The sequence below is a fragment of the Aptenodytes patagonicus genome, chromosome 1 (assembly GCF_965638725.1).
Source record: "Aptenodytes patagonicus chromosome 1, bAptPat1.pri.cur, whole genome shotgun sequence".
NCBI classification, from domain to species: domain Eukaryota; kingdom Metazoa; phylum Chordata; class Aves; order Sphenisciformes; family Spheniscidae; genus Aptenodytes; species Aptenodytes patagonicus.
In genome coordinates, this window is record NC_134949.1 from 168,400,957 (window position 1) to 168,416,141 (window position 15,185).

General features: G+C 35.9%; 1 protein-coding gene across 1 annotated transcript in view; it reads left to right on the forward strand.

The window, feature by feature from the left end:
* UGGT2 (UDP-glucose glycoprotein glucosyltransferase 2) overlaps positions 1-15,185 on the forward strand; it is a 99,702-nt gene that overhangs the window by 20,057 nt on the left and 64,460 nt on the right. The window contains exons 8-10 of the mRNA XM_076362103.1: positions 1,512-1,612; positions 5,362-5,461; positions 10,783-10,843. Coding sequence (XP_076218218.1) covers positions 1,512-1,612; positions 5,362-5,461; positions 10,783-10,843 — 262 coding nt within the window. The remainder of the gene's footprint in view (positions 1-1,511; positions 1,613-5,361; positions 5,462-10,782; positions 10,844-15,185) is intronic.

Genomic DNA, 15,185 nt, shown 5'->3' on the forward strand with positions numbered 1-15,185 from the left:
ACTTAGACTTTGACATTGTTTCTAGACTCATATTTTTTTCTTCTCCTTTTCATACTGGAGATGAAAGATGTTTCAGTAATCTGTAAATTGTCCCTCAGTTATAGCCATGTCAAAGGTTATACTTTTCTCAGCTGTGAAATAGTTATGAATGTAAACAGAAGACATAACGCCTTAGAAATATAACTATTTGATTGTGCAAATTAACATAATTCAATCCTACATCATGATATGTATCCAGAGAAGGATAGCTTTTTTTCACTTGGCTTTGCGTGTGTTCGATTTTGTGTCTACGTTGACCATAGCATAAGTGAACAAGAGAAATGAGGGACCAAGCATCAATAATAGATCTTGGTTGTGGCTTGTGGCTAGGTCTTATTTGTCCCTTGTCTTTCATTCACAGAAGAATTGAAGGTCTGAACACGAAAAAAAATACATGTACCATCAAGGTAAATTTGCAAAGAAGGCAGTAAAAATTAAAGAGCTCAAAACTAGTTAAGAGTTTGCTACTTCATAGAGGTATTTCTACGAGTACAAATTATGTTTGTCATTTCTAGGTCTATGTTACAAGTAGGAAAAAAGGAATTTTCTGTCTTTGCTTCCCTTTTCAGTTGAGTATGCTTTCTTTGAGGAACATGGACTATATTTTAATTCCAGAACAACAGTCTTCGTCAGTGATATTTTTATTTTTCTATAAAGAACAATGGTTAATATAATCCAACAGCTAAAAAATGAGGAGGGAGGGATTCCTTGTGAAACTTCTTGATATCTAAAATAAAATATGAAATATTACAGAACTTAAAGTCTTAATGCTTTAGGTGTCTCTTTTTTAGCTACTTCTTGCTTCTTGTTCAATACTTCTAAGTAGAAGAATCTTTAGAAATCTGATGGAGATTGTTTGATGTTCGAGGGTGTCTTGTAGCAGGCTGAAGTCTTTGCCCTCAAAACTTCTTTGCCCAATTATGTTTCCAAAAACACTAGCCAGGCTTTTGGGCACCATGCTCTTCTTCAGGTCTGGCTAGTGATCTGTGTGCTCAGTAGCTTGATTTTGTCAGTGATGTTAATTTATAAAAGAAGTTCCCACATTGTCTTGCCTATATCTTTTGTAGGTAACACAACAAACTGTGTACAGTTGCAGTTAATCTATAGTACAGTTAGTATACAGTTAGGTATACATTATGCTATAGTAAACTAACTATACAGTTACCTGTATTGTGTGTTAATACTATTTAATCTTTGAGTTCATTTATTCCATCAAAATTTATGTGACAGGGTTTGAGACAGATCACTACAAAACAAATGAACTCCTTCTTGTAATTAACTGGTTTTTAGTCCTCAGAAATCCCCTCTTCTCACCCCAAATCTCATTTTTGTTTTAAGAATGAATTAAAATTTTAATTCTTCCTTGTTATCCTAAAGATACAGTATTAACTGTGAGCAATATTGTGGATAAAAGCAGACGTAGATGGATGTAATTGATTTTGCCTTTTTTTTTTTTAAATGTTTTATTGTAGACAGATGCATCCTGATCTGAAAAATAATCTGAAAGAGTTTAAAAAACATCTAATTGAAACTACTAACAACATGGAACCGCTGAAGGTTTGGGAGCTACAGGGTATGTGTTGCATTTTTCTGAATTAACACAGTACTCTCTCTAATTTTCCTTTGTTATGGTGATGTATCAACATTATGGTAAAAGCTTCTTTTAAAAAGAGACATATGGTTTCATAAAAAGGGGCAGTATTATATCAAGTATTTTAAAAGAATGTGTTGGTATCTTGTCCTAGTATTATGTGCTAGAAATTAAAGGAGCATGGAAGTCATTTTATAAGATGGAGAATCATAACTGGCTTTACTGACTTTAATGACAGAAGTTATATTGCCCGGTTTTCTGCCTGATGTGTTATCTCGGATGTTAAATTTAGTTTTAATTTAACTAAATTTAAATTTTAGTATTTTTTTGAGAGGTCAGGCAAAAAATATCATTTTGACATGACTGTTGAGTCGGGACGAAATACAGGTTAAGACAGTTTGTTTTCTTTAATTTATAAATCCTAACTTCTGTCAGTGCACTGGAGTTCACATGGATACATTTTTTAGTATAACATCAAATGCAAGAACATGCTTTTAAAAGCTTTCCTGTGGAAAAGGAGAACAACTATATAGCAGTTATTTCTAAATGGCTTCTGTGCTGATGACCTGCGGGACATTCTGTAGCTTGAATGAAATTATAAATCACTCTAAAATAGGTCCCTAAAATGTGATGACACTTAAGTTTAGGCAACTAAATTTTGCCTGTTACATTCTTCAGTTTTAGAGGATAACCTGATCAAAACTGATTTACCTTTATACGAGTGCAATGAAGGAGACTGAGCAATCATCTGAACTTCAGTTTCTTTTTGGGACCCTGACTGTTACAGAGCTTGCTAGCAGTATCCAGTCTGAAACTAGCTATTTGAGATACTTGTAGTTCACTTGCATTCTTTTACCAATGAACTTTTACCAATCCTTCAGCTGCAGGATTTATCTTGGTCCAAAATTTAAAAAAAAATCGAAAAACGTTGCATTTCAGTTCTCCTAAGAAATCCACTGTGCAAATAAAAAGAAAATTCTCTTTTTGTCTATTTAAATTTTCTTTTTTTAGATGATTGAATACCATTCTGTTGATGTTCAAGCAGAAGCAGCTGTGAAACTTTGATCCCTTTAGTGTCTACCTTCAAAAGCTAGTACAAGGTCTCTATTTAGTCGTGGTCTTTTCTGCGGTGTCATGGCTGTATAAATAAAAAATGAAATTGGTGCTGCTCCCCAAGCAAACAGTTCATACAGTGTTTGTCCTGGTTTCGGCTGGGATAGAGTTAATTTTCTTCCTAGTAGCTGGTACAGTGCTGTGTTTTGGATTTAGGATGAGAATAATGTTGATAACGCACCGATGTTTTAGCTGTTGCTAAGCAGTGCTTACACTAGTCAAGGACTTCTCAACTTCCCATGCTCTACTGACTGAGAAGGCTGGGGGTGCACAAGAAGCTGGGAGGGGGCACAGCCAGGACAGCTGACCCAAACTGGCCAAAGGGACATTCCATACCGTGTGACGTCATGCTCAGTACATAAACTGGGGAAAGCTGGCCAGGGGGGCCACTGTTTGAGGACTGGATGGGCATGGGTCAGCGGGTGGTGAGCAATTGCATTGTGCATCACTTGTTTTGTATATTATCATTATAATTATTATAATAATTATTACTATATTTCAATTATTAAACTGTTTTTATCTCAACCCACGAGTTTTCTCACTTCTACTCTTCCAATTCTCTCCCCCATCCCACTGGGGTGGGGGGAGTGAGCGAGCGGCTGTGTGGTGCTCAGTTGCCAACTGAGGTTAAACCATGGCAGCGTTGAAAGTAGTTAAGCGTTGGGATGCTGTTTGTTCAGTGCCAGGAAGACTGGTACTGGCTTGTGATAAGTATATTCAGGGCCTTTTCAGACAGGGGTCTTCAGCCCCCTCTTTGTATGGTGCAGTTGTTTTGATACTCCTGACACGACTGGGTGCTTTCTCTAGTTCATTCTTAATGACTAATTATAGTGGCTGAGTTAATGGCTTGGCTACTCTCTGATTTCCTTTAATTAGCTTCCAAGTAAAAATTTAACTAAATTTAACCAAAACTCCTTCAGCTATAGGGCATGCTTCTATTTATAAATGACCCTAAACACCATTCAAGAGCTGTCTTTCAAGAGCCTTTGTGTTTTAGGTAAGTAATTAGATTTACTATTCATAGTGAAAAATGATGTACAGAGTCCCAATGTGGTATTCCCTTTAATAACTTATTCTTTCATCTGTGTGAACAGCCTCTTGATCTCTAGTGCTTCGTTAGCTTTCAAAGCATACTTGAGATTTGCTTTAAGCTCGGGATCATCTTTTCCCCAAGGTGCCCTACACTGGGCTCTCAGCTGTGTTAGGGTGCGGCAAGGGGAACACTGTAAGTGACAGTCCCTGACCAGAGATAACCAAGAAGGTAAAAAGACATGTCAGTTTGCCTCAGTGGGATTTGAATATTCATACTCTAGCTGTTCAGCATAAAATGGAAATGATTAACAATTTATGAAGGATTTTAAGTATATGTCCTAAGTGCCCAGCAGGTGAGGCATCATTATCTGTAGTAACAGCAGCAATTGGGTATTGCTTCACCTGATCACAGCTTGTGTGGCTGTTGAAAGGGATCTGAAATGTTCTTTTTGAAAATGGTGATCTCTCTATACTTTTTGTATACTCTCAAACTCACCTTTTTTCCCAGCCAAGGTGTACCTTATCAGGCTAAACTAGGAGTGTGTGCTATTCTCTTTTCTTCAGCCTTTTTTTTATTCCTAATTGCTTTAAAAAGATGGTGCAAATTTCTACTAGGCAGCATCCTCTATGACTTTCTGCCTGGCACTTTTTACTATATGTGGCATCAGCTTTCCTCAAACTGAATAACCCAAGGCCTTCAGATGTCTTAACTAGCAGATTATGAGGAAAAAGCATCATTGCCCTGAGGTAGTTAGGCAGATTGTATCCAAAGTACATGGAAGCACCTAGTATATTATTGCCTTACCCTATTGGTACCAAAATTGGTTTTTCCCCAGTCTCATGTGCCAAGATTTGTCACACCCAGGTTAGGCACCAGAGAAGGCTAACTGAATTCCATTGTTGTTTTTCCAGTGGATAGGCAAATGAATTATAAACTGTCCTGATATATGAAAATTTACTTCATTCTGAGAAAAAGCATAGAGAGAAAAATGAGATCCCTTTAAAAATTGTGCTAGACACTTAGGAGAACTGAAATTTGACAGTAGATTGGCCTTTCTTTCATAAGTCTCCATTTTTTCTACCTGTGAAATTGCTGCTACTCTTGAAAATTGTACACCTCACATGCTCAATACAGCCTTCTACATTTAATATATCTGTTCTCTGAAAATCTTGTGAAGTCCTGGAGCTGGAAAGATCTTATTCTTTACTGCAGTTATGGGTGTCTGCGTGTTGGTGTGTGTCTAGGTTTGAGCATGGTACCCTTGTGATGCTGGCATAATACCACGTGATGAGTTGTCTTCTTTTTTCAGTGTGTTTTTGTAAACTTAAAAATTACATGTACTATGTGTATGCTCAAGACGGCCAAGCAGAATTCTGTAGGAAAGCCTGAATTTAGTATTTCTAACTTTTAAGTGCCCGTCTTTTCAACCTTTATATATTGTTACTTCATAATCTTTTACAATGTATAATTGAAACATAAAAAATGTTAATAGTGAGAGTGCGTATATGGAACAGTTTTCTGATTGGTAGGCCTTATTGATTGAGAGTGATATTCCCAGTGATTTTTTTTTTTTTTTTCCTTCCAGATCTTAGTTTTCAAGCAGCTGCTCGAATTATGTCTACCCCTGTTTATGATGCCTTAAAGGTAATGAAAGACATAGCTCAGAACTTCCCAATAAGAGCCAGGTATGATACTTAAACTTGTTTTTCAAATACTGTTTTTATGTTTGCATTTGAATTTAATGACAGTAATAGAGATCTATATCCAAATCCTGCAGTCAGATATTCATGTTTTACAGCTTGCTAGATGGATTCCAGGCAATTTCATTGAGTAGAAAATAACTCCTGGGAGAGCTCATGATGGGTCTCTTAAATGTTTCCTGTCTGATGCAGGAGATGCCATGAAGGCATCCTAATCCTTCAGGCACTTTTGGCTGAATGACTAGTCCTCCCGGCTTTTACTGGAATGATATTTTCCCAGGTGGAAAATTCTGTTGAATTAATAGCAGATCTGTTCACAGTAGGAAGAGGCAAAATTCTATTAATAAATTTCGTAGGGGATCCACCCACATTCGTTCTAAGCACAACATTGCTGACAAGATTGGGCCCTGACTACTGTATATTAGTGTTCTTACTGGGGAAGATCTGTCTCCCATAACAGATTACTTAGTAAAAGATCAAGATAAATATTAAATAAATGAATAACATTTTCCTCTGTACTAAAATTAAAAATTGCTCTTCCTGTAAGCCAATTGTATTGTAATTGAGAAATGCTTTTCTTTTTATTTAGTAAGTTCTTCATGTAATCCTATCAGCAATATTTGCTTTAATTACTGGCTTAAATATGATGCTAAATAGGATTCTTAACTCAGCGTGCTTTCACATTTTACAACTCTTGTTTAATTATCACAGTGTTTCATTGTCATCTCTGATTTTCTGTTAGAGAAAATGTACACTGTAATGGAAAAGTTACCTTTGTAACATCTTGTTTCAAGGAAGAAAAATAACTTTTAAAATGTCTGAAGCATAATTATTATGAAATAGTAAGGTACAAGTTTACACATAGATTAGCAATCAGAAAATGCAGCTTTCCTTTATAAGATAGTGGAAACGTACATAATGTTGAACTGCAAGGCCAGTTCTGTTCCTTAAAGGACAGGAAAAAGTCAGTTTGAAGTATGCTAGGTGACATTTAAATCATCGATTTAAAAAGTCATTAAATTGTTACATCCCACTCCGACTCCCGCCGTGTATTTGTGGCATTAAAGTACAATTTACCTACTCTTCAAACAATTTATTTTTATGGGTAAAAGTATAAGAAGACTTCAGAATTATTAAAAGGAGAATTGCAGTTCCTGTCCTGTATGATTTATTCTAATATGCTAATCTAGCATATTATTTTTAACATGAGATTACAAATATTTAAATAATTTAAAGGGCATTGTGTAAAAACATTGCACAAAATATATTTCCTTAATAATCTAATCATGCTTAACCTGCTGAGTCAAAAATACTAGTTTGGAAAAAAACCCCTAGAATAAACAGGAAATGAAAAGATATTGCTTAATCACTTTAGATAGATAACTGATCATTATAATAGTAGTATTTTTAAATTGTTCAAATTTCACACAGTTTAGATATGAAAACAACCATTTTTTCATTATGCAATTTTTGGTTTGAAAAGGCTGTATAAAAATTTTAGAACTATCGTTATGAAAATAAAAATTAAATATTATACATTCCTTAAAAATTGAGGCGTTCCTTAGACTATAAAAAATGGTCTTCCATTTATGGAACTTTCCTCTGGAAGTTTCTTTCACTTTCTAGTTTATAACCTGCATTTTTGTGTCTCAGTATTTCAGTTGAAAAAGTTAGTCTGAGGTAGATTTTACAAAATGTCTTCAGATGTAGACCGTGTAACAACCGATATGTCATGGCGACATTTTGGTAATTCATTTTGTAGGGTATTTTTCGTCTTTGGTTTGTTGTGTACATGTCATAATTATCTGTTATTTAAGAATGCAATAATAAGAATTATAATACTCTGTTTCTTGCTATTCATTTATCATTCATGAATGTTAACATTATGAACATGTGAAAAATTTGCTTTTTTCCCTTGATATGCAGTACTACATAGCTACATGTTCTTCCAAGTAAGAATAAAGATGCATAAAATTATATGATAGAAAATGTTACAACCTTAAGGTCATACAAGAACATTCCTACATCATGTAGAATGATAAATAGTATCCATTTACTTTCAGACAGTAAAGTGTTTCTCTTTGGTGAGTCCTTAGCACTTAATATTTAGAAAAATATGCATAAAACTTTGTGAAGCTCTGAACAAATTGAACAAATGATTGAACTCAAAATTAACAGATATCTTCCACAGGTACTTTTATACTTGTTACCTCAGATTCCTAGGGTGTCCTTCTCAAGGATTAACCATCACACGTTCTCCTTAAAAACTTGCTAGAATCCTGCATCGTCAACTGCCGTGCATAGATGAAGAACTAGTTAACGATTCTTTAATGTATTGCTTTCTTATTAACAAAAAAGCTATCAGTAAAGCTTACCTTTTGCTGATAAGTATTTTACTTCCTTGCTAAGGTTGGGCCAGCTTTGTCTTCTCCTTTCTGCCTTTTTATTATTTTCACATTCATTTTTTATGTTTCTGCCACTACTCTAAGCTATTTGGAAAGATTTAGGTTGTTCTTTTTATCTGTGCAGTTTTTACCACCTCTGTATGCAGAATGAAGCTTTGATTTGAGAGTTGCAGACCCTACTACTATCTATGTTGAGTTTAGCAAGATAAAAATCAGAGCTTTTTTTTCCCTAAAGTATTTTTTTTCTTCAGGACTCTCTAAAACTATGGCTATGAAGTCAGAATAATAGTTGTGGTAGTACTGCCACACATTAAATTTCCACCTTGCTATGGAGTCCTTCTGTTAAGTAGCTGTTTTGCTCGTTGGCTAAGTAAATTCTCAGTAATAATTCCCATCAATTACGGATGTTCTTTTAATAAGAAAAGTTCTGTAGTGTTCCTGAATTATGTCTGTTGCTGGTAGAAGGTCTCTTAAAGCAGTGTCCTGTAGGACAGGACAGCTGTAGTCAGCTTTTGAGACTTCTGACTTGATAATGTTTTTTCCTAGTCCTTCTCCTCCATTTTTCCAGATTTAAATTTGGCTTCAGATATTCTTGTCTTTGTACTTACAGTTTCTTTTAATATTTTTTAAAAATCTTAATCAGCAATGTTTCTTTTTCAACAGAAATGTTTATAGTTTCTTGCTTTCTGTTCTACAATTTTTATTTCAAAACTAGTGAACATAGAAAGTAGTACAGTATAAGATATATTTACTTAGCATTGAATACACTTACTACATTCTTTATGTGCATAGAGAGTACCTAGCATTATGATTATAAAAGCTTTATGAGAAGTTTAGATTAGTTGAACAATAATAAGCAAGTTATTAAGCTCATCCTCCAATGACTACTGATAATAATATATTTGAACCATGTTGACTGTTTTTTAGTGCTGTCTTTGACATCACAGTTTGAGTTACATTTTGAGCCAGGGAAAGCTCACCAAGTATGGGTTGGTATAAATACAGCTCCTTCTTGATCCTCTGTTGCCCTTTCATCACATGGTCCAGAAGGGATTCACAGTAACAAAAATAATCTGCCAGAATATTTAGAGGGGGTGGATGGAAAAAGGGTATTTAGCTGTGATGAATTGTGTAGTATTTATAAACAAAGCTTGGAAATCATATTGTTTGTACTTAACAAGTAGTCTCTGATCACCTGGAAAGCTTGAGTATTTGTTTAAAGTAAACTGATTTTATGTCTTATTTCTGACATATTGTGAAAAATGTGGAGTTTACTAGCAAGATCTATTCTAAATCAGTTTCTTTTGGGGGTCAGGTGAGGATTTATATTACTAAATAACTGCTTATCTATAAGTATTGAAGTTGGCTTAGTAGAATCATTCTCTGTTTAGTTAACTTTCAGGTTTAAGATGACCAGTTTTTCTTAAAGCCCCATACAGATTTGCTAAAACATGTACAATCATGTTTTGAAAAAAATATTTATGTAGGCAACTAGAGTATTTATTTTGGCATTTATTGGGAGAATCAGATTTAGGTTAATATGGTTTAGGGTTTCTTAAAACATGGAGACATTAATTTGCCTCTGGGAGTATTTTATGATAGCCTAGTAATTATAAACCTCACATAGAATACATTGTGGCAGAGGAAGTTAAAATAGTCTTCCACAATGTTCTTGAAAGGTAAAAAAGACAAATCGGTGGATTACCTTCTAAAGGTAGAATGACTAAGGAAACTAAAATTTTGACTGTCTGTGAATACTTAACATTTTCAAGGGTCTCAATCTGTAAATCTCTTCTAATTTCAGCTAATTTTGAAGGGGTCATTCTTTGCATATTTTCCTGGCCTTTGGCCAAAACATCAAGTTGTATCCTTGGCCGCCTGTGCTGTAATGTTGAGTAGCATGGAGTTAGTAACATTAACTTAGAATCACAGAATCATAGAATAATTAAGGTTGGAAAAGACCTCTAAGGTCATCGAGTCCAACCGTCCACCCAACACCACCATGTCCACTAAACCATGTCCCTAAGTGCCGCATCTACACGTCTTTTAAATACTTCCAGGGATGGGGACTCGACCACTTCCCTGGGCAGCCTGTTCCAATGTTTCACCACTCTTTCAGTAAAGACATTTTTCCTCACGTCCAATCTAAACCTCTCCTGGTGCAACTTGAGGCCATTTCCTCTCGTCCTATCGCTTGTTACTTGGGAGAAGAGACCGACACCCACCTCGCTACAACCTCCTTTCAGGTAGTTGTAGAGAGCGATGAGGTCTCCCCTCAGCCTCCTCTTCTCCAGGCTAAACAACCCCAGTTCCCTCAGCCGCTCCTCATAAGACTTGTTCTCCAGACCCCTCACCAGCCTCGTTGCCCTTCTCTGCACACGCTCCAGCACCTCGACGTCCTTCTTGTAGTGAGGGGCCCAAAACTGAACACAGTATTTGAGGTGCGGCCTCACCAGTGCCGAGTACAGGGGCACGATCACTTCCCTACTCCTGCTGGCCACACTATTTCTGGTACAGATATATATACTTAAAATATACAAATATGGTATTTATTTAGGTAATAATTTAGATGATCAAACAACTTACTTTTTTATAATATACATGCTATTTTCCAGAAAAAAACAAGAGGAAAGATTGAGAGTGGTAAAAAATATGCTGATAATATTACTTCAACAAAGCGTAGCATAAATTTGAAACCTGAGTTTACTAGAGTAACACAGAACAAAATACTTGTTTTGAAAATAAAATATTTATGACACTGCATTACTCTTCTTTTTAAGTCTTAATTGCACCATTCTTCAATTACAGTGCACTGGATATGGTATTAAAATACATATTTCATTATTTAATGCATTTTTTAAAATACAGTGGTTGAGTGATACCAATATTTTATTTTTACAGATCACTGACCAGAGTGCTTGTAGACAAGAAGATGCAAAATGAAATAGAAGAAAATCAGAAGGTTTGTTTTTATTTCTTCAAGTGGACATTTGAGTTACTATCATATTACTGCTTTAGGAGATTTTTGTTAGTGTAGCAACTTTCACGTGGTTTCTATCAGAGGAAGAGAGTTAATTGTTCTAAACGTCTTTTACTAAATAAATAACATTGAAATACTCAATTAAAATTTTTCACTTTCTGCTGTTCTTTGTACTTTTTCCCTTCCCTCTCTTGATTTTACAGAATTAGGCAAGGACAAACAATTTTTATGGAGTGTTGTGTTCAGTCATAAATTGTGTGCTGTGAAAGCAAAATAGGTATCAGTTAATTTTTCTAGAGCTTTGGTGTTGAATTTTAGTCATGCATGCAACTATTCTGCAAGGTATTTTGAACATCGTCTGTGGTAGATGGTGGGTTTATTTTCATCCTTGATGCACTGCATCTCTTGTGCCTTGTATCACATGAGGCATCATTGTTCATGTAATTTTGACTGATTTGAGATGTTTCCTGAGATGCCACTTTGTGTTTGTCGAGTTCGTGACGTCTGTTGTATTTCCTGTCTCAGTTCAGAGTTTGGATTTTTTCTTTCAAGTTGAGTGTTAAAATTAAATGTTAACCACCATGCTTTTAGGACTGGTCACATAAAATGACATCCATAGCACTGTCCTTAATCTTGATCTTTAGAACATATATTTTCATATGGAGTTAAGACTGACCAACCACCGTAGTGAAAGGGATTTATTTCTTACTTATGGCACTCCTGTACTTCTGCAGCATTTCCATGTATCATTTTGCTTTGTATCCATTCAGGCCTTTTCCTCTTGCCTTGCCAAGACTGGTATCTCCAGGGGAATGCCTTTCCAGTTTCTTCCACCTTCCAAAACAGTGAAAGTGAACAATGTCCCTGTTGCACAGATGCAGCCTTCTCATAAAGAGCTTGTTATCTCCATTGTTGCAAAAATTTCACTTAAGTGTGTTAGAGCTCTCCACCGTGCAAAACTAATGTAACTAATGTAACGTTTTCCAGTCTTGAGTATTTTCCTGCACAGTGACAGGCTCAAGTGTTACATCCTTGTAAACGGTTATGCAAACAATTTTATAGGGCTCTTTTTGTCCATAAGTGATTACGTGTGGGACTGGTGTATTGAGAATACATTTCACATATCCCAGCAGTTCACCTTCTTGAGCCCTTCAGCTTGCTTGTGTGCAGGGTGCATGTTCGATTCTTGGGTTTTCACAGAGATCTTAGAGTGGGCTCAACATTATGCAGGCCTCTTGTTTCTTGCACTAGTGAGAAGTCCCATAGTTTTTGCTCAAGGGAGCAAATCAGTATCTGCACCCTGCTTCATTGCTTTCTGTATACAGCCGAGATACGCATTTTCTGTATCTCTTTGTTGTTAGGGTTATAGTCAGGATAAAGCAAAACAAAGCCCTGATGGTCATAGTTTCTCCGGAGTATGAGTGTTGGTATCAGGACTTTTCCTTGTTTCTTGATAAAGTCTTTACAATGTCTTTCTCAAATTGCAGCTCTGTTAACACAAAAATCAAAACCAACTGCTTAATCAAAAACCCCAAAATGCAGAAAAAGTAAAGGTATATCAGGAACTAAAATGGCTGTTATTACTAAATATAGGGATTAGGAAAAGTAACTAAGATTTGGTTTGAAATGAAGATGTCTGCATTTAGGCACATCTATATGGTATCTAAACTGCTGTTATGACAATGAAGATGTAGTCAATGGACATCAAAAACAATTTAGCTCACTCAATGGTTGTGTTGTGGGGCATGATTGAGTTGCCTAAACTTGAATTTCTGATGTCATTTGAGATGCCACAGGCTATCCAAGAGATAGCCACGCAGGTCTGACAGACGGGTCCCCTGGGACATCCATTCCCTTCTGCCTGACCCGTACTTTCCAGTCCAAGATGCCTTATCCTGAAACAAATTACATTGGATACCTATGTGGTTGGTCAGCTGAATCACTCCTATGATTCCATGACTGTATTAAATACATTAACTATAAGAGGATCTTAGGCACCTATCACACTAAGTTTAAATTTCGTACTACATCCTACTTGTAGTCTAAAGGCTACAGGCCTTTAGACAGCTAAAAGCTAAAATCTGTTGAAGAAAAGTAGGGAAACTTCCTGAACGCTGCTGCTAGAGCACAATAAATTGGCATGTGCGTTCTTGAACTGCAGTACATCCATCTAGCAGCAGGAGAGATATGATCTCATGCTGTGTGTAACTGGATGATTCCCTCTCAAGATAATGAAAGTTGAATAGGAAATGCAACGGGAGGAAATAAAGGTATTAAAAGTTGAAAGGCATGTGATGATTTAGATGTAATGAATTGATACCTAACTAAGAAATAGACAAAGAACTGCTGTAGATAAAAGAAAAAATAAAATCTCATTAAACACAACTCACCACTTCCAGTGCAATAATTTGCTGACAGTTTAGCAAGAAAATACTATATGAGTATTATCAACATTAAATTCTAGTTTTGGATGCCTAAATACTCCTTCCACCAAAGTTGTTACGGGAAATGGATGCTCTTCTGAACAATCAAATGCCTAGCATCAAAATTGTATAACGAATCTCAGCTCTGATTCAGCTCAGTTCTTTTCGTACTGCAGTACTGAAGGATTTGAAAAACTTTTAGACTCCCATTTCAATACCCAGTGGCTGATAACTTTTTCATTGTTCTTGCATTCATTTTAGTTAGTATTAGGATTTTTATGACCTACATCAGCCAGTTGCAGTCTTTCTCAGTATCTGCGTTTACATGAGTCTCTGGGCTTGTAAGAATGACCAGGAAGCTTTCAGTAGTGGTAAGAGATCTCTTATCCTAAGTGCTGATTTCAGTGCTTCAAGGAGAGGGCCTGTTCTAGCCGATCTCACAAGATCTGTGCAAGAGCCCTGAAGGATGCTGGTAAGATTTCTTGAGTCTGTAATCCTCTTTATATTTATTGTTTGCTCCTTGAGTCCAGTGGCATTAAGGGGGATTTTTCTGCGGTCACAGTACTTCGTGGCGCAACGCTGGTATTAAAACTGTAATCCAAGTTGGATTTGCTAACTACAGAAAAATTCCAGGTATACCTAGGACTTTGGGTGCTTCTCTGCCTGGTGCAGAGGAGTCACATCACTGTGTGCCTGGCTGTTTAATTTTGTCCCGTCTGCCTGTTTTGGTTGTGTCTCAGGATCAAACTATGTGTAGGTAAAATGATCAGAAATTTCACCTGCTGCAAGGGCACTTGGCATTGTCAGGCATCTATGAATTTTGTCTGCTTAGAAGGGATGTGTAGAGTGAGACCTTGGGAGGGCGTGTAATTCTGTGTGAAGCTGTGGTAGGAAAAATGTAAATGTCAGACACCAGCTGATACTTCTAGTTTTTGTTTTAATGGTTGCATGAGGATTAACAAAGATAAATATGAAGTCCTGCACTTGGGACAGAGTAATCCAAAGCAGCAGTTAGTTGTAAAGAAGATAGAAGTCCTTCCTCTTCTGTACCAAGTTTTGGGACATAAAAAAAAATAAAAAATCTGTAATTTATATGAGTATATGATTGGGAATAAAGTGAGTTTTATAAATTAGGAAAGTAATTAAATTCTCTCTTTCTTTTTTTCCTTATCTGACCACAGGAAACTTACTGCCATGCATTTAGGCTCCTCATTTTTGAAAGCCCACTGACATCCATTTTTAGGTGCCTACTAAAATTTTCAGGAAAGATAATAGCTAACTAAATTTAAAAACAAAGTCTTTCTGGTTATTTCTTAGCATTAATGGGATGCAGCCCCTCCAAAATCCACAATATTCTCCACATTATATCTGAGTTTGAGTATATGTATGTAGATACTTTATAACAAGCATAAGTAATTATATTACTCTTTTGTAAATCTACCTACAAAAAAGCAATGAAAGCACTACAAAGTTCAGGTTACACCATTAGAATAAATTACATTTACAAATTTCAAAAGCTGTTTTTCAAGGTCAAGGACAGGTTTTGGACTTTCATAAAAATTCTTTCTGTCTTAGGCTCAGGTTTATCACAGCTGCATTTTTCCTTCATGCAGAGCCCTGCCTTTCATATGCTGGTATTAGGTGCCATTACACATTTCCATCCTGCTTTGGGTTGTGAAAATGTTTATATATACTGAGGAATATGGTACCTTTTCAATGAATGATGAGTAATATGCATATTTGTTGGATTACAAGGAGCTTCAAGTAAACTGTTGTCTCATTTATGTGGGGTTGCGCTCGTAATGCCACAAACCAGTTAGTTTTGAGTTTACTTACATTTAACTGTGTGAAAGTAACCACACTACTTTAAAGAAATATCACTTTCAATGTTTTCCCATTTT